Genomic DNA, 24,711 nt, shown 5'->3' with positions numbered 1-24,711 from the left:
TTTGACTTCAATGTTCTCTTACAGCCTCAACAGGCATCTGTTTTCTAATAAAGTGAAAGGTTCATTTATTTTTTGTTGTTAATTTCAGGCATGCATATTGTGTTTTTAGTGTAAAAATTTGAGGAGTAACAAGTGAAGATGATATTGGCCAGTTAATTGGCTGGCAACTTCCTCCTTCTGCAAACTGTCATTATTTTATCAGCCGTTAAAAACCAGACTGTGAGACATTAATGTGATAAACTCAGATGTATGTAGACTGTATGATGATCACATCTGAATCATAAAATGTCATCAGCAGTGCATTGGTCATCTTATTTTGGTAAACAGTGACGCTCAGACAGTCTTGGCGGTAGTGGTATTCTTCCAATCTGGTGTTGATATTTGCTCAGTATTTGCAGTTCCTCCCCATTTGAGACATTACAGTGTTTATACAATTTAGGAAACTATCAAAAGTCAGGAGAGCCATGAACAGAATTACGTAAATCCTATGTGGACATTATAATAAATAACCCCAACAGCAAAAGCCTCAGATGTTGTCACTTAAAGATAAACTTCTCAGCATCCATGACTTGTTTGGGGTAATTTTGTACATGGTGTGACAACCATGATAATATTACCAAGCTATGAGCATCAGAAAGTCTAACATCTACACCCTGGACTGACTTGACCATGACACAAATCCGAACCCTCACAAACGTAGCAGGAGCACACATCAAATTCTGTGAGTTAGTGAGCATGGAGATTGGAATTGGGCCGAAGCTGCTACAAAGTCAGCGTCCTACAGGAAGTTGGAGGTGTTTTTATCTTTGTCTATCTGGAATGTGGCAGCAGCATCAGAGTCGCTCAGGACATTAGTGGTGGAGGGGGGAACTGGAGGCACAGGTTCAGTGGAAGCCTGGAGGACGAAAATACAGTTACACATTTCTCTATCTTTTACAATCTATCTGACTTCCTGAATGCTTTCATGATCTGCAGTCTAATCTTCTAAAACCAGAATGCAGGATGGTCCAATCCAGCCCATGGATTTGCGAAGTGCAAAAATTACACTGAAGATATTAACAATCAAGGGTGCCAAATACAGACCAATTTGATCTCAAGTGGATTAGACAAGTCAAATACTATCAGAGCACCCTATAAATAATGACAACTCCAATTTTTTCTTTTTTGTTTTAGTGTGAAAAAAATAAACCTACATAATGAAAATATTTACATTTACAAACTATTTTTCCAACAACCATGAACGACCTGAAATTTCTTACAAAAAGTGTAATTTTACCAATATTCTGCCTGTTATTAAATATTTTGTATGTTTGTAGATCCACTGTGATGTGTAAGTTATAATGCACATGTGTAAATGAGAAGCTGAGGCATAATACTGTTAAAATTGTACTATTACTTTTTTGCTCTTTAACAATGAAAAAAATTGGAGTCATTACTTATAGGTTTATTATGCTATTATTTTACTGGTAAGGCCCATTTGACATCATATTGGGCTGAATGTGGCCCCTGAACTAAAATCAGTTTGACAGCCCTGTTCTACAGGCATATACCAGTTAAAGTAAGACACTAAAGACACATTTAATTATTAATATCCTGTGATGCATGAATCACACAAACAGTAAGTCGAGCTAACAGTAAGTACTAGCTAACTACTTTCAGCTCATTAATGTTAGCTGTGCATGTTATCACTACAACACTTACAGACATGGGCTGTGGGTTTGGCTATGTTTATCTTATTTACTTATAACAATCACATAAATGGATCCTGCTTTGCCACTTTACTTTGCTCTTTAAGTTCAATAAATTTTTCATTGTGTTGAACCTCTTCATCAATTTCTCCCAGTACAGCTGAGAGTGTTTTGCTGCTTTCACTGATATGCTATAACTATAATAATGAGTAAGAAAGTGCTGGTTATTTAGTTTGTACCTGTGATTCAGCATTTAGCAGGGGTTGAGCAGGTGAAGATGCCAGATTCTCCATCTTAATCTCCTCATTAGCAGGTGGTGCAGGGGAGCTATACATGACTGGAGCTGGAGCATAGCCCTATAAACATACAACAAGGTCACAGTTGTAATAAGTTGACAATGAAGACGTTCATACTGTACATTACTCCTGATGCAGGTCTACTTTGTTTAATGGTTAGTGCCCATCATTTTCCTACTTTCCAGAACTTGTCAGTGGAGTACTGGTTCTAGACAATTAAAGGAGTGATATTTTGTTATTTTAAATGAAATAATGCATTTTAAAACATTTCCCTGTGGTCTACATAAACTGTAAATGGTATGCTTGCATCTGAATTCTTCATTAATTAAACTCTACAAGTCCATCTTCAACTCTATTTTTGAGTAATGACATGAAAAAGGTCATTTTGAAGCACTGGATCTTTAAATGCACATGACCCCATCCCTTTCCGGGTTGTTGTCTGTGCTCCTCTGTCCCGTCAATACAACCAACAACTGAACATTTTAAGGTAATCAGCTCGAAGTCTGGACATATTTTCAGTTTTTACTACAACCGCTGCTGCTGAGAAACAATTATGTTGTACTCGGAGAAATGTTCGTCAGAAGTCTTGACCTTAAATGTGCAAATGTCATAACGTAACTAGTTATAAAACGCAACAAATTAAGAAGGAATTAAAACAGGTTGTAGAAATCCACTAAATTTTTGCCGGAATGAATATAACGATAGCTTTGCAGCACTTGGAGGGTTCAAATTCAACCTTTATGAACTATTAGAGTCCAAATACACAAATAAATGAACCAAAGACTAATAAAAGTGGGTTTAGCAAAATATGACCCCTTTAAGAGTCCTCTCTTATATTTTCTCCAGAAGTGTATATTACACATAACCAGTATTTACATGAGCACAACACCTTACATAATAGACACACAATACATAAACGTAGTAAATTTGAGCTGTTTTTGAGGAATATTTTCACTAAAGGCCCTTACCTGAAAAGCAGAATGGTAGTTAAATGACCACTCGGCTCCATTTATGAACCTAATTTGTATGATCTGTCATTAGCAAAAGTAAAAAAATAAAGTGGTTGTTCTTACAATATTATTGTTACTAATATTATAATAATAATAACAGTAATAACATAATATTATTACTAATGTTATTTAGATTCTATGGACCTTTGGCAATATCAAATAGCTATTTCTGTCATGTGACATACACATGTTGGACAAACACTGCTTTTCCTGTTTTGTAAAACTAAAAAAAAAAAAAAAAGTTTCCTCTGTCAGGATGTGCCTCTGTCTTTGTTAGAGAATGAAGCTCTTTCTGCTCCACAGCTCCCAAAGAGTCACAGGTCAAACACTGAAACGCCCATCAACCCTCCCCAGTACAGATCTGGGTCATACCATGGGGCCTCCCGGTCCAGGGGGGTACTGGCCTGGTGGTGGACCGCTCCACTGAGGGCCAGGGGCAACAGGAGGGTAGGCAGGGTTCTGTGGTGGGTAGCCTGGGTTCATGCCCTGCAGAGACACAGACAATCAGCAGATGGCGTCAATACACAACCAGAAAATAGACTGAAAAACATCCCATCTGGAGAGTCTCAGACAACAGGACTGAAGTGTGACACTAACTGGAGAGGGTGGGGGCCCGTTCCACTGTCCTGGACCAGCTACTGGAGGAGGAGGATGGACGGTCGAAGCCTATGTATGAACAAACGTACGCACACACAGCATATTAGATAAATATATGCACGGTAACAGCATAACCCATAAAGACCCGGTGCTTCTTTTGTGACAGTTTTTATTTTTTTCCTCTATATTTAACTTTTCTTAAGTGATTTAGCACCATTTATTATGACAATATCCTCTGTATATGGCATTTTTTTGGTGACCATTAGGTATTTTCCTATATTTCATTTACTGATCATCTGGATGTTCATAAAACCTCTGATTAAAGTTGATGATTATTAAATCAAAAACAGAGAAAACTGAAGAAAAAGTTACTTTTTCAGCAAAATACATCATCAACTAAATATAAACCAAGTGTCTCCATTCACTATCATTGATCCAACTCAAAGGGCTTTACTGATGAATCAATGTTGTTGAAGATGACGGTATTTCCACATTTACTACGAAGCCTTTGAACGTCCAAATGCGTAACATCTGATGACCATGAAAAGATGACAAACTGTGTTTTACACCAGTTATTTACATGTATTGATAGGATTAGTGAATCAGCAGGCATTAAACATTTTAGACAGTAGATGGTTTTGGGTAGTCAGTGGCTCTTTGGGTCTTTATGGGGTAATGAAAAAAACACTGCATTATGTAGTAATGGCTTAGTCTGATGTATTTGTGCATTAAACTGATAAAAAGCTGACGTTATTACTGCTTTATGAGGCTGTTTCAGTTTGATTTAGTCTCATCGAATTTGTATTATATTAATTATATCTTAGTTATATCTATAGCTTGCACTATACGTCATCTATATTCCACTATCTGATTCAACTGTGATAGATAGATAGAAAGTATAATTCTTTTTAAATTACATTTATTTTTATTATTGAGAAAGTTTAGCTTAACTATTTAACAAGTGCAGAAACAGATGTAATCATTTTAGAAACACAATTAATTGGAAGTAGAATTTACACATATACATGTAACAAATTAGGTTCTTTGTATGAATCGCATAAAGACCAATTACCATCACAGGATGTGGGTGTTATAATGTAATCAAGTGACAACTGTTTGTTTTACATAATGCTGACTTTTTCATTCAGTAAATTCTTACCATCCCTGGGCTGGGCATTGGGTAATATGCCTGCAAACACAAAAGAAATATTATTTATTTCAGCAAACAATCATTTTATTTCTACAGTAAAATAATGAAGAGTGATGAGTGTAAGTATAATCTCACTCCTCCTGGTTGTTGAGGGTTGTGGTAAGGAGGACACGGTCCAACGGGGCCACTAGGAAGCGGAACGGCAACACCTGGACTGGCCTGGAAAAAGCACGTAACACTGAGTCTTTGTTCAAAAGCTCCACAAACCATTTTGAACCTTTCACTGCTGCTTATCTGTTGGCTTGATCCAATTACCGCTCAGCCAAGTAGCAAGTGAGTACTCACAGTTATTAATATTATGATCGTACAGTGGAACTTGGCAGTACAAGTCCACCGAAGTATGAGAAATTTGCTTTACAAGCCGTGGCTCTTGAGAATGTTTGTGTGTAAATACAAGTGTAAATGAGTTAGAGATTTTCTTGTGATCAGACAAGAAGAACAGAAGAAAGATTTTTTTTTTACCTGCTGACGGTTTCGGCTGTAGCCTCAGCCTTCAACAAAGCTGTCAAACGCTTCCTAGTGTGATGTGTCTAAAAACAGCTGACCGGCTGATCTGATGAAGGCTGAAACTACAGCCGAAACCATCAGCAGGTAAAAAAACATCTTTCCTCAATTCTACTTGTCTGATCACAAGACAATCTCTAACTCATTTGAAATGGAAGACATGAATGTAATCAATTTTTTACAGGTGTAAATGGTCGGTATGAGCAGGTGTTCCTCCAACAGGTGCAGCCTCCACAGGTTCACTTCACGATCAGGAGCACCAGCATTCAGATAAAGGAGGAGATTAGCAAACTCCCCAATGCGGACAGTGTAATGGAGGAGGCTATATCTACCAGGAACTTAAAAGACGTGTTGGTAAAGTGGTCATAGGTTTCTGATTTTGTTGAAAAAAAAATCATCCAGCCAAATTCAGTTCAGGTCATGCAGCTGCTTTATTTAAAGTGTACCTGTACTGGTCATGCTTACGACACTAATTGTGTGTTGTGTATTACTTTTAAGCGAGAGGTGCAAATTCACTAAAAAATTGCCATAAAAACACCACACTGGACCTTTTTATTCCATGAATTACACATGTAGGGGGAAACGATGGGGAGGATTGGCAGATGGAAGTTACGTACAGTCGCTGTTTCCGTGTGATCGAGTGTGAGTAAACAAACAGCAGTCAGTGAGCAAGACTGAGTGGAAAGCATGTGTTCGCACTTGTTGTTTGTGCAAGAGATTCTCCTTCCATTCGCTTTCTCCTTCCATGGACCAGATTAAATGTGTACCGCAAGGTTCCACTGTATTGAGTATGGAGCCCGACCAATTAATCAGGCTGATTTTAGCATGTCACTGATTAATCAACATTGGTCAATATGTAATTGATGTATTAACTTTTTTGCTGCGTGGAGATTCACTCTGCTCCTGTGTGTCTGTGCTGCCCGGAGAGTTAGAGGAATAGTGACACGTGTTCAGTTTCAGTTTCACTTTGACAATCACGGACTGCTACCCCCCCCCCCCCCCCCCCCCCCCCCCCCCGCTTCAACAATCAAGGAAAGCTACCCCCTTCCCACAATCACGGACCGCTATCCCCCCAACTATTCACCCCCCACCCCTGTCTGTGCGCTTCCTGTGTACTTCACAATTTCATTCTGCAGGCATGCCTGGGTATTAATACTGTAGATTTGTATAATTGTCGCTTACATTTTAAAGAATGATTTACCAAACAATTTTTATGTCACTACCTCTAAAATATAGATTCACATTTTTTTCAAAAGTCTGCTCTCCCCAGCATAAAAACTACCACATCTACAACCTGTGGTTCCCCATGGGTCACATACTAGTCTAATGCGCTATTATACATCGTTTTAAAGTTGTGTAAATTATTTTTGTGAGACAAACAAACATGCGACTGTTAATTCACATCCACCATTATCTAATATAAGACTATAATATCCTGTGTATATCAATGTTCTTTTTTCGTATATCAGCCAATATATCGATTATCACCTTTTTTTAGCCCCCCAGTATCAGTATCAGCCCCGAAAATCCCATATCGGTCTGGCTCTAATTGAGTACTTCTTGAGCTGAGGTACCTGTTGTGTTGAAGCGGTGTTGGCTTTACTCTTGAAAATTTTCTTCCGACAGCAGCAGCAAATACCAGCCGGGATCCCAAGGAGTAAGAGCAGAGCCATGAGTGGGTTTCCCTCCGAGTAGTCATGGTGATCTGCAGATGACAAAAACAAAGAAAACCTACTGTGAACTCAAATCTGTAACACGATGCATTCAGTGAAATCTGGATATTTTAGCACACTGGCTGAGACGTACGTCAAAAATATCTACACAAGAAAAAGAGCCATGATTTTCTGAGAGCTTGAATGAGACAATAATAACACAAGAGAAGTTCTATGAGGTCAATCAGACATGGATTTTTGTTATGCTATTGAAGAATAAGCACACTTTGGCTGTTCTTTTTCATTTTCTTTTTTTGACAGAAGCAATATGTAGTAAATTAAAACCAGAAAACACTGAAAATGTTGTATCTACGCTGGAAGTTACATAAATACCAAATATTTGCCCACTGTGCTTTATTTTATCAGTGTTATTGTTCTCATTTGGAGGTTTCAACATTAGTTTAGGCTCTATCTTGTTGTCTTATGTAAGTAGGGATGAAACCAGTGATCACTTCTATTGTTAATTAAATGCTATTTCTAAAAAATATCAGAAAATGATGGAAAAAATGTGTCCAGAAAATCATAAGTTGTGTTTTTGTCTTGTGTCCATTTTTGTCTCGTGAGTTCCGTTTTTACTTTGTAAACTGTCTCCTCTTCTGTTTCTGATAACTTGCCCTTCCCCTCATGTTTCCTGACAGTTTGGTTGTCCTCCCCTGCCTTTATTGTTTCCACCTGTTCCCCCATTACCTAGTGTGTTTATATTACCCATGTCTCCCTTTGTTCTTTGTCAGTTTGTCCTGTCTTATGCCAGAAGAAATAGCGTCATCGTCTTTTTGTCAGGTGATGTAAATTGTTTGTTCCATGTCCTTGTGGATAATTCGAATTGTTTTTTTCTCCTCTTAGAGTCATTTTGAGTTTTTTGATTGTCTTTCATTTTGCAAGCCTTTGCCTCCTTCAGGAGTGATTTTGTGTTTTCTGCAGTATTTTGCTTTTTAGTCCTTTATGAGTGATTCTTATTTTTGCGCTCTTTGAAATAAAGACTGTTAATTTAGATTTGGTCGTGCTTTTGGGTCCAATTCCTTGTTCAGTTGTGACAAAAAGTCTTTCCCATCCTAAAATTGTAGACCTCTTCAAATGTCAACTCAAAGATATTGAGTTTGGAGATTTTGTTTGTGTGAAAGTTAAAATAAAAGACACAAATAATTGAATGCAAGGAATTGTAAAACATTTCCTAGCTGATTCCACAGAAGAATCACCCCATGGTTATTACATATTCTGTCCTTAAAAGACGCAACACAGCGAATATATGAGAATGCTGTGAACGGGAATAATCTGTGTCTATCAGTCACTTTATCACCTCATCTACTAAGATAAGACTTTATTTATCCCATCGTGGGGAAATTTCACAGAACAGCAGCAACATACAACAAGCAAGTGCAGAGAGAAAGACAGGTAGAAAAACACACAAATGAGCGAAAAATAAGAAATTTGGCATTTATATAAATAGAGAATTTAGAATTAACATTAAAATTTTACTAGTGGATGACATGAGCAGAACATGAAGATACTAAAGATTAATTAAAAGAACTGGGTTGGAGAACTGAGCAGGGTTTATACATCTCTGAGGAAATCCCTATAATAGATGGTGGAATTGGAAACATGGAGAAAGAAGGGAAGGAGGAGGGGGTTTACTGTTAAAAATAGGTCTAGTCTAAAAGGCGATAAAGGCCACACATGTCAACTGTCAGTCAACTTCAGTAAATTAAATTTACTGCAGCCAGTGAGAAGAGACTGCATTTGCCCTGGTGCATTAGTATTTCAGGGTATTTTTAAAATCATCAATTTGTCATAGATTAATGACATGCCTTTGGACATATTATTACACATACTTCAAGCACTTTCTGAACAGAAAGATAAGATAAGATAAGTGCAGACAGCAAACAAGAAATCAATGAAAATAAGTCATCTTAAGTGACTTTATTCATCGTTGTCCAGAAATGTGCATTTTGTTTCTTGAAACTTTACTTTTGAGTGTCTAAGCAGCAGAAAGTACAACTCATTCTGCACCGATACTTGAATACAAATTCTTGTGATGAATATTTTGTTCATTTAATTGATTCTCATTTATTTTAACAGAATGAAGTGATTATAAATCACTCTATGAGAGTGAATGAGGGACTGTGAGTAGTAAGTAAATATACCTACACTGTAATATGAGAGGATTTTACATGAGCACAGTCGAAGAGCATGTTTGAGACAAAAACTGAAAGTATTGAACATGCCAGAGGACTCTGCCAAATTCGCTGATAATCTTTTCATCACCCCAGTGACTGGTGTAGCTCTGTGGTTTTCTGCTACTTTATACGTCCTTACCGGTCAGATCCATTCTGGTAATTGACACCAATCGGTTCTTGCGGTCATACAGGTAGTAACGGCCCACGTCAGTGTAGTTCACATTCCTGATCTCAATGTTCTTTGTATGGATCCGCAACCTGTCCCAGTAATCGGGTATGTCCTGGGACACCAAGGCGCCGTCACGTACCTAAAGAAGACAGATTTAGGAAAGAATCAGCAACTTTTCCATTTGAGTCACATGGGAAAATACTGAAAGTATTTCAGCAGCTGACAACACAAAAACACATTAATACAATATCACTGTGAAAACTGAAAATCATGAGGTAATTAGTGTTGAAAGTGTGGTAATATTAAACCTTAGGGGAAGCTAATGTGCCTGTAAACACATTAATAATTGAACAAATGTATTATATTTTGGCTTGAAGCTCATTCTGGCAATAGAAGTGTCCTCTAAAGGCCCCACCTTAATGGACTAGTTTTCTTTGATGAACTGAATGACATATTTCTACTGTCCATTAAAATCTGGAAAATACTGTTAGAAATGTAACCTCTTCATCATCAAATCAAAGTTGACCAACAGTGGATTTTTACAGGCCAAAATATTGATGAGAACTTACAGACAATGAACTGAACATCTAACTCAAAGAATAAAAAAAAAAAAACCTAAATACAATAAATACAATGTGTCTAGGGTGACTAAATATCAGACTCAAAGTAATTAAAGACCAGTGGAAGTTCTGACAACATCATCACAGCACAGACTGAATGAACCCAATTATCTGATCTATTCCCACTCACACATCCATCTTACCAGTGTTTGGTTTGCATGTTCTCCACTGAAACGGAGGGTCGCGTCCATCTCGCCAATGCCCTCCAGTGAGACGTAGAGACTCTCTCCTGCTATACGCTTGATGTAGTTGTTCTTTTCTGTAATAAAGAAGAATACACCACACAAAGATGCTAAAATATATATGAAAAGGCAGTAAAAACAGAGCAGTGAACAGAAGATTTGACAGAACACAGCAGTAGTTCAGTATTGTTCTATTGTGATGTTAGTGGATACCTAATTGGGTGGAAGCCCATTAAGGATTGGGGATATCTGAGATCTTAATGTTGTCAGCAGTAGTCTGTCATTTGAGGAGGCATTAAAGAGCTGGGGTAACAGAAATATACATCCTGATCAGTAAAGAGTAAAGTCATACAAATTATGTGTGTGTGTGTGTGTATAGTTCCAATAACTACATAGAGTAGTGAGATTAAATAATAAAAATGTAAAAATTAATTCATCTAGACAGAAATTATTAGTATGTTGGCATCCTTGAAACCGAAAAGTGTGTATGTATGGGGGGTGTTAACAGGCTAGGACTGACTGGCAGAGTGAAACCGAAAGAAAGATTTTAAAAATTCATAAAAAATGTCAACTTTGACCTACTTTTCCCAAAATGATAAATGAAAATAATGATATCTAGTCTGTGTCACTGGCAATCTATAAACCCAATTTGGTATGAATTCAACCAACAGTTTTGCTGCTAGAGTGTTAACAAACAAACAAACCGAACCAAAACAATAGTCCTGGGGGGGGGGGGGGGGGGGGGTAGTTAACAACCATAGCTGTATTAGGAGAACTGAGCCCCCCAGGGCCACTCAATACAGTACAAAAAGGCAAACAAGCAAAGAAAAAGTCTTAAAATTGTTTAACATCTCTACAGTTAGCATGGTGTAACAGACAGACTGTGGGAAGGTGTGGGCAGTAGAAGTGGAAACACAAACCACACAGATTACCAGGAATTATTTTACCCAGGTAAATAAATTGCTGGTAATAAAAGTTCCTAGAAATGTTGATAGAAAAGGAGTTATTCTGATGCAAGTGTAGGGGACACATCTGACTGAACTTTCGGTTTTTGTTGACTTACATACCAAACTGCATCGTACTATTGAAATGACCGGGGTTCCAGTATCTACTTCAAAACATACATCCATGTTAACAACCCACTGATGAGCTATAACTGCTTTCTAGCCTGTAGGATGTCAGCAGGGTCATCAATGTTTTTATTACTTTTCAGATAATGACTTGATCTTTGAAATATGATTAAGACCTGCTACCTACAAATGACTTTCTTGTCATAGCTGGAGCAGATACAGACGTACAGGAGAGAAGTTAGCAGTTAAACATCAATGTTAATTTCAGGAGGACTCACCTAAGACAGCCACTTTAAGAATAGAAATCTCCTTATCCCAGAAGTCCTTCTGGATGTACGTCCCCTGGTCATCGAAAGTCACCTGATCAAACACAGTAGAACAGGGGTATCAAACATAGGCAGGATGAACTTACAAAGTGCAAAAATTACACAGATTTTAAACATCAAAGGTGTCAAACTCATTTTAGTTCAGGGGCCACATACAGAACAATGTGATCTTTAGTGAAATAATAACATAATAATCTACGAATAATGACAGCTCCAAATATCTTTCTTGGTTTCATCTGATAAAAGTACAAAAAAATAATGAAAATATTTATAAATTATTCTTTCACAATAAAATATGAATAACCTGAACAAGTACCTGAACCGCCTTAAGAATACAATACTTAGAATACTTAAGTGCCATTTTAACAATATTGTGCCTGTTATAAATATTATGTGCATTTGTAGATCCACTGTGATCTGTAAGCTGAGATGTAACATTGTTAAAATTGCACTTATTTTTCTTAAGAGATTTCAGGTTGTACATGGCTGCTCAGGTTATTCATATTAATAATGTAATTTTAATTTTCACACTAAAACAAAGTGAAAAATTTGTATAACATTATCATTTATAGGTTATTATGTTATTAATTTACTGGTCGGGCCCATTTAAGATCATGTTGGGTTATACTGTATGTAGCCCCTGAATTAAAATGAGTTTGACACCCTAGAACCACATGTTCCTATAAAACTGACACGACTAAAGATTATCAAGCATCAAATCCAAGTCCTACATCTACAAGTGAAAAACAACTCTTGAATCAAACAGAAAATACCATTTCTGATGACTTTAACTTTGATCAAATGAATCACCTGGTCGAGATACCAACGTCGATCGTTTCCTGTTCCAGAAACTCTGCCTCTGGTGACACGACTGAGGACCGAACAGTAAAGAATATGCAAGACAAACAATACAGTAGGTGGTTACTGTGAGATGAACCAGATTAAGGTTAAACTTTGAACTGAACATGAAAAAATCTAGATCATTTGACAAAGACAGTAGAACCTCGCAGTACGAATGCGTGCTCAATTTGTAATTTACTCGTTTTTACAAACCAGTTTTCCCTTTAAAATGAATTGAAATATAATTAATCAGGTCCAACCCCAAAAAAAACACCCAAAAATCCTTTTTAAGGGTTTTTAAAACAGAAAAAGTATGGTTAGAACGAAAATAAGAATTCACAAGAACAAATAAACTGTTTTTATTTGGTTCTCTATATCAGTTCATTACACCATGTGCATGTGTAACTACAATGTAAACATGTAAATCATACTTAAATCTTAATTTATATAAATATTTATATAAATACCAGATTTTTTTCTCTTTATATTTCATTTTTCACTCGTTTGTTGTTTGTCTTTTTCTCTGCACTTGCTTGTTGTATATCGCTGCTGTTAACTATGAAACTTCCCTATGGTGGGATGAATAAAGTCATATCTTATCTTATCTTTACTAACTTATTTACCTTTAAAATGAGATGATCTGTGAAGGAAGGCAGACGGTGGACGAGGGGGAGGGGGAGGGGGAGGGGGAGGGGGAGGGGGAGGGGAGGGGGAGGGGGAGGGGGAGGGGGAGGGTTATCTCCAAGTAAAATGTAAGGTAGAATTTCTGTTGTTCTCTCTCTTCCCTTAATTTGTTCTTTCTGACCTCACTACACTCATCACTGTCTGCACTTCCAAGTGGTTTCCTTATAAACCTATCCAGAGAAATCTGCTTTGTTCTGTCATATCAGTACTTGGACTCTTGTATGTTTTGTCTGTCTTGTGTGTCACTTCCTGTTTTATTTTGTTAATCCTCCTCTTGTGTCATGTCTGGTGTCTTTGCTTCCTCTCCCTGATTGTTTCACCTGTGTTGATTACCTGTCTCCGCCCTGATTTGTTCCACCTGTGTCTCATTGTCTTCCCTCCCTTCTGTGTATTTAAGCCCTGTGTTTTCCCCTGTCCGGTGCCAGTTTGTATTCCTTCCTTGTGTTGTGTTTACCTACCAGCGTTTCTCTGTACCTGTTCGCCTGCCTGCCTGTTTGTTTGTTTGTTTGTTCGTTCCTGACCCGGATTGTTCCTCATTGTTCTGAGCCTGCCTGATCCCCTATCGGTACCTCTGCCTGATTCTGCCACTCTGGTGTTCGACCTTTTTGCCCGGACTCATGGTTAGTGCTTTTGCTTTTTCCCTCATGTACCGTTGCCTGTTTGTTAGACTCCCCGTGTATGACCTGGTCTGTCCCCTGACGCTTCTCTGCTTTCTCCTAGTCGGGTTCCCCTCGTGTGCTCCCGACCCGGGCAGAGAGCTTCCCTTTTTGGATTCGGAAATTGTGACGAATCCACACAAACATACCTGCGAGGATTCATTCAAGAAACCTTTTTGTGAACTGTTTTTCCTGTCCGTGTTTAATAAACACTCTTTAACTATATCTTTGTCTGTGGGTTGTGCATTTGGGTCCAGATCTTGTGTCACTGGTTCTAACATGTTCTGCTTTTTAAAATACTCCAGACCATTGTCATTAAATACAGCAGCTGCACAAACTGAACTTAATTTGTCTGGATGATTATTTTCAACTAAAACTTAAACCTCTGTCCACTTTACCAACACTTCTTTTAATTTCCTGGTAGAGATAGCGTCCTCCACTACACTGTCTTCATTGGGAAGTTTCCTAATCTCCTCCTCCATCTGAATGCTGGTGCTCCTCAACATGAGAACCTGTGGAGGCTGCACCTGTTGGAGGAACATCTGCTCATACTAACCATTTACACACAAACATTCCCAATTCCACGTACATTTCTCATACTATGGTGGACTCATACTGCCAGGTTCCACTGTACATTCATTCAAACATACAAATGCTGCTGGAGTCAAATGTGTAGTTAAAGCCTCTTACCTGCTCCATCGTTTGTCCCAATACAGTACTTCTGCCGGATTATCAATAGGGACAAACACCAGCTTTTCTGTACTCTTGGGCAGATAAATCTTCAGCTGGCGACCATGGGACAAACGCTCAGAGGTGTCATGGACCACGTAGGACTCTGAGATCAAGGTAGGACAGAAAAAAAGTTTTCTTGAAAATAAATATACTGAAACATGGTGATGGCACTAGTATTGACAATCTTAATAACAGTAAGATGCCATCAGATATGCAAGAGCACATTGCTGGTAGATTACTCTGAAAAAGGAATGCCATATTTCTACAATTAAACATGTATTTGAGTAGTAAAAGTACCATAAAACATTAAGAAACATTTAAAAATATTAAGCCCTTATATTTACTCTCAAGCAGGACATCCTATATTACATTTACATCTCAGTGTTATGTTCAGACACAACCCCACCGGTGGTGCCTGTTGCTGGGGTTTTTTAGGGTATTTCTTTAGTTTATCTTAAAATCATCTCTGCCAAGACATTTGTATGATCACTCTCTTATATCTGTCAGCAGGAAAACTACTGCACTGACTTTCACACAATTCGGTGAAAGAAGAACGAGCTTTCTCATTATATCTCCTTGAGTTACTAGTGTAAATGCCGTTCTTGATACTAAACTTTGAAATATGGTACTTTGTGAGGTAACAGGTGGAAAAAGTCTGGTTGTTGTTTCACATGTATAGAGAGCAAACTCAGAGACTGACAGCAAATTAGTCTTTGTTTTGTTTTGCTGTCTAGGCACATAAAGCATGTACGCATGGACAGCTTGTACTGTCAGTGGTTAAAGCCAAACAAGATTTTCTGCATTTCTTGAATTTTTGTTTTCTTCATCAGAAAACTTTCTTCATCACTAACACGTTATTTCCATGATTATGACAAAAATACTTCAGTATCGAAGCTTTCACTGAGTTTTTTTTTGCTTCTATCTGTTGTATGTGTAAAATGAGTGACTGATCTATTTCATTTTATTAGGATGGTTTCTAAGGCTGGACAATATATTGAATATACTTAATATATCACAACTTGTTCTACATTGGATGCTGTAAATGACTATATTGTGAAAACTGCAAATAAACTGTCACTGTTACTGGCATGAGATTTGGCTCATCTTTTCAGTATGGAGTGGATCAAATATAACTGAATACCTTTTTGTCAGATTTATTAGATGCAGTTGCAAATGCGGTCATCTTGTAGTTGTGTTGTTGTAGTTGTCATGGTGTTATGTTACTGTGGTGTTGTGTATTTGTGTTACAGTGGTTGTTGTGTAGTTGTGTTACTTTTTCTCCCCTCGTTTTTCTGGTTTTTCCTCTACAGGTGTGTGAGGCGGTGTGGCTAATCACTGGGTTAGTGTTACCTCATGGACACACAATAACTCATAGACTATTAGCCCGTGAGATGAAAACATATAAATGAGATGATACTCACCAACAGTAAGGGCAGCAGACATGAGACTCAGAAGCAGCCACATCATCTGCATCCAAAACAAAAGAATCATCCAGTCATTTTGTGTTTTAAATAAATACTTGTTAAAGGTTCAGTGTGGTACAGTATGTTTAGTAGCATCCAGTAGATCGTAATCAACTGGATACTCATCAGCTCACCCTCCCCTACAGAGGCTGCTTAAATGTGGTTGGATGTTTTTGGACTTATTGTTGAACAGACTATTAACTCACGCATGCAGACATAGTAAGTGAAAATAATGTATCACCTGCAATAAAATAGAAAAAAAGAAGCTGCCCATTCTGAGCAATAGGACTGTTAGAAAATATCAGTTCTGCAATATATCGCAATATTTCATTTCACAATACTGTATCGATATTAAAAAGTACTGAATCGATATTTTTAGGTATTTATTCAAATGCAGATATGGTGGAGGTTTATTTTTGGTTTTCTTTATTGTTTATATCTTATTTATTATTATTTAACACTTTTATTTAATAATGGTTATTTGAAGCATGCAAAAATCACTTTTTACTGTCTGAGGCAGATGTTAGTTCCTTTGTTGGGGTTGCACAAAAAAAAGTTATGATGTTAGTTATGAACTAATAGAATATGAACATTTGAGGAGGATCTTAATCTGTAATGTCTGTAAAACATAATTTATGTTGTAACACAGGAACATTTTGTGATATAGCATTAGATCCTGTTGTGATCAAATAAAAATGTGTTCAGTATTTGTGCATATTTCAGGTGTAATTCAATTCTTCCAGGAAATAATCATCTTAAAAAAAGAAACAAACAAAAAATTGTCTTTTTAACAGTATCATGATATATCGTGACATACTGTATCGTGATCCTAGTATTGTGATTTATATCGTATCGCCAGATTCTTGCCAATACGCACCCCTACGGAGCAACTGTGAAAACATGACAAACTCAATCCCTCTGTGGATATAAACCAAGGGTGTCAAACACGCAACCCACAGGCTAAAACCGGCCCGTCAAAGGGTCCTATCCAGCCTGCGGGATGAATAAGCAAAATGCAAAAATTACACACAAGATAGTTCAGGTTCCACAAACAAACCAACTATGATCTCAAGTAAAATAATTACGTAATAGCCTAGAAATGACTCAAAATTTTCTTCTTGATTTAATGTGGAAAAAAAACTCCAAAAATTACCCGAAATGTCTAAAGAAAATTAAGTGCAATTTTAACAATATTCTGCCTGTTACTAAATGTTTTGTGTCTTTGTAGATCTGACCCATAATGCACATGTATAAATGATAAGTTGAGGCATAATATTGTTAAAATTGCACTTATTTTCTAATGAAATATTAATTTTTTTCAGCTTATTCACATCTGTTTTGTTTGGATAGTTTGTAAATGTAAATATTTTCATAATTTAATCTTATTTTTTGCACTAAAAGAAAGAGTTGGAGTTAGGAGTTTCTTGCCTGCTACTTTTATTTTACTCGCACAGAGTAACTATTACACACAATAATTTCCCCAGGGATTAATAAAGTATTCTGATCCTGATTGGGGAGCATATAACCTGTTGTCCTGTGTGGGTCAGGGAGATAATCCAAATGTTTTTTTTTCTTTTAAAGATCAGTAGAAACACAGAAAAATGCAGCAGCTGATGTGATCTGGTGCCACACACTCCTAAAAGTAAAAGAAAGGTTTATCAGGGATATGAAACAGAACCGTGCAGAGGTTGGCTTCCAGTGAACACTCACATGCCACATATGTAACCTTGACAACCACTAACCCTGACCCTCCCCCATGGCTGTGCTCATCAGTACCAGAGCCTCCCTGCCCTCCAGTTTACTGTAAACAATTGACCTGCTGGAAGGGTGCGGTGTTAAAACTCAGCCTAAACTGCCTGTGCAGCGACAGGAAGCTTCTTCTCGTCACACAAGCCACCACAGGAAAAGAAACACATCCGAACGTGCTGCCAGAAAACATGCAGGGTTTATGTGAGTACTTTTAATGATGGTTGGCCCCATGGACGCTGAACACATCTGACTAACCTGTTGGTCCATCCCTTTCCTTTGTATTCATTTTAACATGTTTCTACAAGCAGAAAATAATCCTGTGTTTAGAAATACTCTGGTGTTTTCATAAGCAAAGGTCACACCTCACCAGCCCATGTTACAGATCATTTATTGACCAAAATTATCTGACTCACTCATGAAGGATGATTGGATGCCTTAGTTTTGTGCCGGATTGTGCTTTTCAGTCCACTTCTATTTCATTTTCATGCTTTTGTTTGGTCAGGTGCAAACACTGTACTCAGGTGAGGACAAAAACAACTGCACAAGACCAAGGAGATAGCCTTGATCCAGTTCCAAAACTAATTCTGCAGCTTATTTGGGATGGAAACATTATCTGATCTCAATCAAACCTGAGGTGAAGTTGGGTTTGACTTGAGCTTGAGCTGAATGGCTTCTGTAGCATGTACACTTTGCATTCTGGGATCTGACAAAGTATACAAACTGCCAGAGAATGTTACTCTCCCAGAACTATGCACTATGTATTTGTTTTTACTTCCCATCCCAGGACATGTGATGATGAGATGAATTAACATTATTTTTTGTTATCCAATTAGATTTTTCTGTGTGAAAATAAACTTAACCACACGGAAAAGTTTCCACATTTACAAACATTTGGCCAACAGCAAACCAAATATAGACATGAAAATGCATCAACTTTACATTTTAGACCTCCACCACAGTTACAAAGTTTAATCCATGGCACGTAAGTGCACTGTGAGGAATTATCAGGTGTGCAGTGGAAGATTATCTAATTTCACCTTATCGGTACTCTAAATGAGCAGCGTGATATAGATACATACAACTGCACACACCAATGATTCACTCTACAACAACAGTCTCCTGCTTCCCTTTGCAAAATGGAAGTGAAAGTGAATCGGCCCCAGTGCAATGTGTTTGGTTGTGCGGATTAGTGGGTTACCCATAAATCCCAGGTATCGGGTTGGGGAGGGGGAGATATGCCTCCCATATTATAATATGATGGACCTCAATCCATAAGCTGGGGGTTCCGTCCGAGGGGTTGCTGACACATCCCTCTCAGCTTTCTTTTTCCAAATGCCCCACAAAAATATCACCTGTGCACCCCTGATGTGCTCGTCAAGAGCACATCAGGGGTGCATAAAGAGAGACTCAGAGCTGTTGAGGAAGATTCGTGTGTGTCTTTCTTCAACTCCTGCAAGTACATCAGCTTTGTGTTCAATTAAACCGGCTCAGGTTTCACACAGAATAAGTAAACTGAGACTAGATTTGCATTATATTTCAATAAATATACTTTTTGTGACATTTTTGTTAGGTGGTGTGCCTTGTAATTTTTCTAATGTAAAATATGTGCCGTGGTTCCAAAAGGTTGGGAAACACTGGTTTAATCATTGAATAAAATCAGTCTGTATTATGGAATAAATACACATAGGCAGTGTCCTATTCTATACTTCATATTAACTATGTGCATGTTCATGGTGAACTGCCTTCGTAGATCTACTTTCAGGAAGTTGCATAATCCACAGTGTTGCCAGTCAACCTGCATGTTCAGAATGAACACAGCTCCAACAAAGATTTATGTTGTATTGAGTTCTTGTTTGTTTTCTCGCAGCTTTCTGAAGTTGTTGCACCCACAACTGCAATAAACTCCTCCATTTCCTTTGTCCATTGCACTGAAGTACAACGACATCCATTAACAACACTCTGACTGGCTTCGTTTAGTTTTTTTCTGCGTGCACACACACAGTATATTTGATTTCCTACAACATACACTGCAGGAAAAAAGGGCCAAAGTTTTAAGCATCGTGAATATATGTGTTGTACAACATTGCTTTGATTATGTTCTGTTAAATGCTGCCTGTAGAAATCCCAAAGCAATTTTCCTTCACATTAATTTACAAATTCAACAAATATAAATACACTGCACGGACAAAATTACTGGGACACGTTGAATTCAGGTGCTTCCTTTCTAACAAGGGTCTGGGCGTCAAAGCAGTAGTGACAAATGTCATCATATAGCCTAGTTTTATATTGCATATCATTGCATTGGTTAGTTTTGCAAAAATTATTATTTTTGATTCAAAAATGCCTCAGAGATGGTTTTTACTTAATTTCTTTATTTGAAATCAAATCAAATCAAATTTTATTTATATAGCGCCAAACCATAACAAAAGTCATCTCATGACACTTTACATACAGAGCCAGTTGGAACCAGATGCTCAAGCCAGTTTTCAGAAACCCAACAGAATCCTCCAGTAGCAAACACTTGTGGCTGGTGACAATGGTGAGGAAAAACTTCCTTTTAACAGGCAGAAACCTGGAGCAGACCCTGACTCCTGGAGGATGGTCGTCTGCCTTGACTAGTTGGGGTAAAAGAGAAAGGGTAAAGGAGGAGAGAAAGAGAGAGAGAGAGAAATAGAGAGACTGGGGAAGAGGGGGAGAAGTGGGGGAGTAGGTAGGGGGAGACGCATGGATGCAGTTCATAGCTGATATATATTCATAGCTGAACTGAATGATAAAAAAGTAGATCAGCTGGTGCTGGCACAACCACCAACAACCAGAACAAATGTCCATGACAGTTAATACTACTACTACAAACACAAGTATTATCAGTGGACATACTCTCACTACTATCACACAACATTAAATGTTCTCCAAACACTCTTTCAACTTTGACACTCAATAAACTACTGTTCCAGATAAGATGTGAACTGTTGTGTAAACAGAACTTCAGCTCCATCTACTAATTTATCCATATCTCACATACTCCATCTGTTAATTCAAGAGGGTTATTTAATCATCACATCTCTACTAGTCCTGTGTGTCTAAATAAAAAGCTTAATTTATTCAAGTTAACCCATAAAGACCCAGGGCTACTTCTGTGGCAGTTCCTAAATTAATTTTTCTCTATATTTAACCTTTCTTCAATTATTTATGACAATTTATTATAATATTATCATCTGTATTTTGTGTTTTTTTCTGTGAAAATCAGGTATTTTCTGAAATGTAATTTACTGATCATGTAGATGTTCATAAAAGCGCAAATTAAGTTGAGGATTACTATATCAAAAACAGAGAAAACTTAGAAAATAGATACTTTTCTCAAAAAAATATATAACTAACTTAACATAAACCAAGTGTCTCCAGTCTGGGGCAGATCATTAACATTGTTATTACATGAATAGATTAGTGCAATGGTAATAATTACATATTTTTTTGCAGAATAGCCAACAATATTGATAAACCATAAAGACCCAGTGCCACTTATGTGACAGTTCCAAAATAGTTTTTTCCTCTATATTTAACTTTTCTTAAGTGATATTTCACCATTTATTACAATACTATCCTCTGTATTTTGTGTTTTACAGTAAAAATCAGGTATTTTCCTCAGATTAATTCACTGATCATGTAGATGTTCATTAAAGCTCAGATTAATGTTGAGTGTTATTATATCAGACACAGAGAACTGAATACAAACTGTATTTTTCAGCAAAGACATATCACTAACTGAACATAAACCAAGTGTTTCCATTCACTGTCATTTTTCAAACTCCATGGGTTTTACTCGTGAATCAATGTTGTAGAAGATGACAGTGTTACCATGGTAACTGAACGTCCAAATGGGTCATATCTGATGACCATGACGAACTGCATTTTACACCAATTACTTACATGTATTGAAAGAATTAGTGGATCAACAGGTATTAAACAGTTTTGATCAGTTTTGGTCGTCGGCGGCTGTTTGGGTCTTTATGGGTTAAACGGAATAATTTCAATTAATTCATATCACAACAGACCAACTTTAAATATATTACATTATGCTGTAAAATGCAAAAACTAGAGCCTATAGCCTACTTGCATTTGTTACAATATATATATATATATATATATATATATATATATATATATATATATATATTACATAATACAGAGGTAACAACGAATCACGAACTAACCATTGACAGGTACATCTACTTTTTCTTTCCATTTTGCATTTAAATATTTTGTACTTCCAGCACTTCCTCCAATCATTTGTGTAAATTAATGTCGCTCTGAACATTTTCGACAGCTCCTGAAAGCAGCACAGGCCCGAGCTTCGCGCGTGCCCCCTCCTCGCGGGTCCTTCGGGTGTGTGGACAAACTGATCTAACACGGCGCGTGGACATTTGGGGGAATTATTTGGAGCTGTATAACTGCGAGTGGATAATGTGTAACTAAATAAATGTCCCCTCCCGTGGAAATGTGACACATGTAGCGACTAAATCACGCACATGGAGAAAGAGGTGTGGCCGCCGTGGAAAATAGGCTAACATGCAGGTTCGGTGCTTTCATTGCGAAAATATGATTCCATTCAGATTTGCGCCGTAAATGCCCACGCGAGAAAGACACCAACACCTATTAAGTGTGGACGCAGCAGACATATAAGGCATTTCCGGCGAGTGAACCGTGAAAAAACCAGACACAACAAATGCAAAGACAGAAACAGACAGGCAGCAGCTGCGAAAAAAAAAAAACACAAACCGTGCACGAGTGGAAAATGTCTAATTACACCACATGTCCCACCACGCAACTAGTCCAACTTGTGCTATTCCGTGCGTTCGTGTTAAAAAAAAAAAATAGGCTAATAATGGTAACACATGCACTGACTGTGATTTCAGTGTAGATGTGGATAACTGACCCAGTCCTTGTCAAAATGGACGTATAAGGCTATACGTCCATTAGGAACACAATGTTTCTTTTTTGTTTTTCCTCCTTTTTTTCTTTTTTCTTTTTTTTTGAGTTTGTTTTGCTTTTGGAGGATCCTGTGCGCAGACAGCCCCCACCCCACACTAACCACCAGGACTTCGACTCCTACCTTCAGGTGATGGTAATCTGTCAGTTCCAAACACGAATGTGGGTTAGTGTGTCAGCTCCACACCGCTGCAGCAGACTGGAACTGGGTGGAGGACGGGTGGAGGAGCCACCACAGAATGTTGCTTTCAGGACACTGTCGGAATCTCCATGGACTCCGAGACTCCGACGCCTTTAAGACTTCAATCTCACCTCACAGTCATTGATTAATTTATGTGATGCAGCGACAGCATCAACCACCATAAGATCATCTTAGCGATTATTAATGTAGGAGCTATTTGTCTGTTTAGTTTTTTGTTCAAAGTTAATTTATCTTTTTTTTGTTTACTAATTGAGTATTTTTTGCTAATTGTTTATTTTGATGTTTGTTTTTTGTTTGTTTAACCTTTTCAAGCATGAATTATCAGAACCTGAAAAAAACAATGTGATTGAAAATTTTTATGACCCTATTTTTCATGGAGTTACAAAAATGTCCACTCATCTGGACACTAAGCATTACATTTTTGAAGCAAAGAAGCCATCATCAGAACATAGTAGTAGTAGTAGTAGTAGTGGTAGTAGTAGTAGTAGTAGTAGTAGTAGTAATTTATTTGTCCATTTAACAAAACATGATATATACATACTGTACATAAAGTTTGGATTTTTATTTTAAACATGGGCGAAAAAGCACAGGCTGAAGCAACAGCTTATTTATGCCTACCCTATTTACAAGAAAGAAAGTTGCAGAAACAAAACAAGGTAACAAAATGGCACAGCTTTAAACAATAATACAGGGTGTCCCATAAGTCTCCATACATAGGAGACATAATACATTCCATACATGTATGGTTGTAACATGTATTTCTTTATGTTTCTTCTTTATAGTTCTTCAGCAGTGGAGGACATGCATTGAAATGTGTTCCCGACAAAATGGCAGTCATATAGAGCATATTATATAAATAAAAATGGTTTATGTCAAGAAACGTTTATTTTTCCTATGTATGGAGACTAATGGGACACCCTGTATAATAAAACAAATAATATAATCACAGCAAAATCTTAGATTCATATTGATAATTGGCTTACTTTATCCTAATATTTTATATTTATTGAATGCTTTAGCTTTAAATATCCTTTTAATTGTGGTGAGTGATGTGCATGTTTTTAATTCTTTAACAAAAGTGATATACTGTGTGTAAACTATGAAACAAAAACATATTTCATTCAGCTAATCTGATGTTTTCTCACATTTTAACATACTCTAATACTAGTTATTACTCACTTAATGGAGATAATATACAACAAAAAAAAACCTTTTGAATAAGAAAACTGTTAATTACAGTCTAATAACAGTTAACAATTGATTTACACTGAAACATGTTACTAACGATCAGGTTTATCAAGAACAGCAAAATTACAGTAATGGTATGAATTGCAGTTTATGGGATGATGCATAAGCATCTACTGTGTTGGCTGATATGGAACTAAAACAACAAAACCCATGAATCTACAAGAGAACAGCTGGAGAATACCTGTCCACTGTAGTGACCAGTGTGCATGAAAGGGTTAATATTTAGAATACATTTTTTGATTTTCACGGTTATTGCTTTCATCCTTTAGTATTTAGCCCCTTTTTGTTTTGTGTTTTCTTATTGGTTTAGACCATGGGCAACTGGGTATAAATAGGGAGCACCAAGTTAGACCAGCATGCACCTGGGTGGGCCTATGGTTTTTTACCAGATAACCAGTCAGTCACAGACAGACAGACAGGATGAGCAGGAGAGACAGCACAAAAGGCCTTGGTTGTTGTTTACCCGCAAAATTCTAAAAATAAACCACTTGAAATACATCTATGGTATGGACATTGTATTTTTGACTGTAAACCACAAACCCATGGTGCATCTAGTGGTTGTTTGAGTTACAGTATGTTAAAGTCTTAAGTTC

The 24,711-nt window shown here is 37.3% G+C and overlaps 1 protein-coding gene across 1 annotated transcript; it reads right to left on the bottom strand.

Annotated features, from left to right (window-relative positions):
* Positions 1 to 22,873, bottom strand: LOC115418832 (uncharacterized). The gene is made up of 14 exons (XM_030133352.1): positions 22,793 to 22,873; positions 15,892 to 15,937; positions 14,429 to 14,573; positions 12,369 to 12,429; positions 11,511 to 11,592; positions 10,124 to 10,239; positions 9,331 to 9,499; positions 6,880 to 7,010; positions 4,877 to 4,960; positions 4,751 to 4,780; positions 3,592 to 3,660; positions 3,367 to 3,480; positions 1,928 to 2,044; positions 1 to 895 (listed from the first exon to the last, which is right to left on the bottom strand). Exons 2-14 carry the CDS (start codon positions 15,935 to 15,937, stop codon positions 779 to 781), a joined length of 1,281 nt encoding a protein of 426 aa, XP_029989212.1. The 5' UTR covers positions 22,793 to 22,873; the 3' UTR covers positions 1 to 778.
* Between the last annotated feature and the right edge of the window lie 1,838 nt (positions 22,874 to 24,711).

Source organism: Sphaeramia orbicularis, chromosome 1 (genome assembly GCF_902148855.1).
Source record: "Sphaeramia orbicularis chromosome 1, fSphaOr1.1, whole genome shotgun sequence".
NCBI classification, from domain to species: Eukaryota; Metazoa; Chordata; class Actinopteri; order Kurtiformes; family Apogonidae; genus Sphaeramia; species Sphaeramia orbicularis.
Note: the sequence above shows the minus strand (reverse complement) of the source record. Positions and strands in the feature narration are given on the sequence as shown.

What these genes read in the sequence shown, in the direction of transcription:
- LOC115418832 (XM_030133352.1), bottom strand. Translation starts at nt 15,937, where the DNA reads ATGATGTGGCTGCTTCTGAGTCTCATGTCTGCTGCCCTTACTGTTG. An exon ending in GTCTGCTGCCCTTACTGTTG is followed by an intron (nt 14,574 to 15,891) that starts GTGAGTATCATC and finishes CCTTGATCTCAG; the next exon opens with AGTCCTACGTGGTCCATGAC. An exon ending in ACACCGCTTCAACACAACAG is followed by an intron (nt 4,961 to 6,879) that starts GTACCTCAGCTC and finishes TGCTTTTTCCAG; the next exon opens with GCCAGTCCAGGTGTTGCCGT.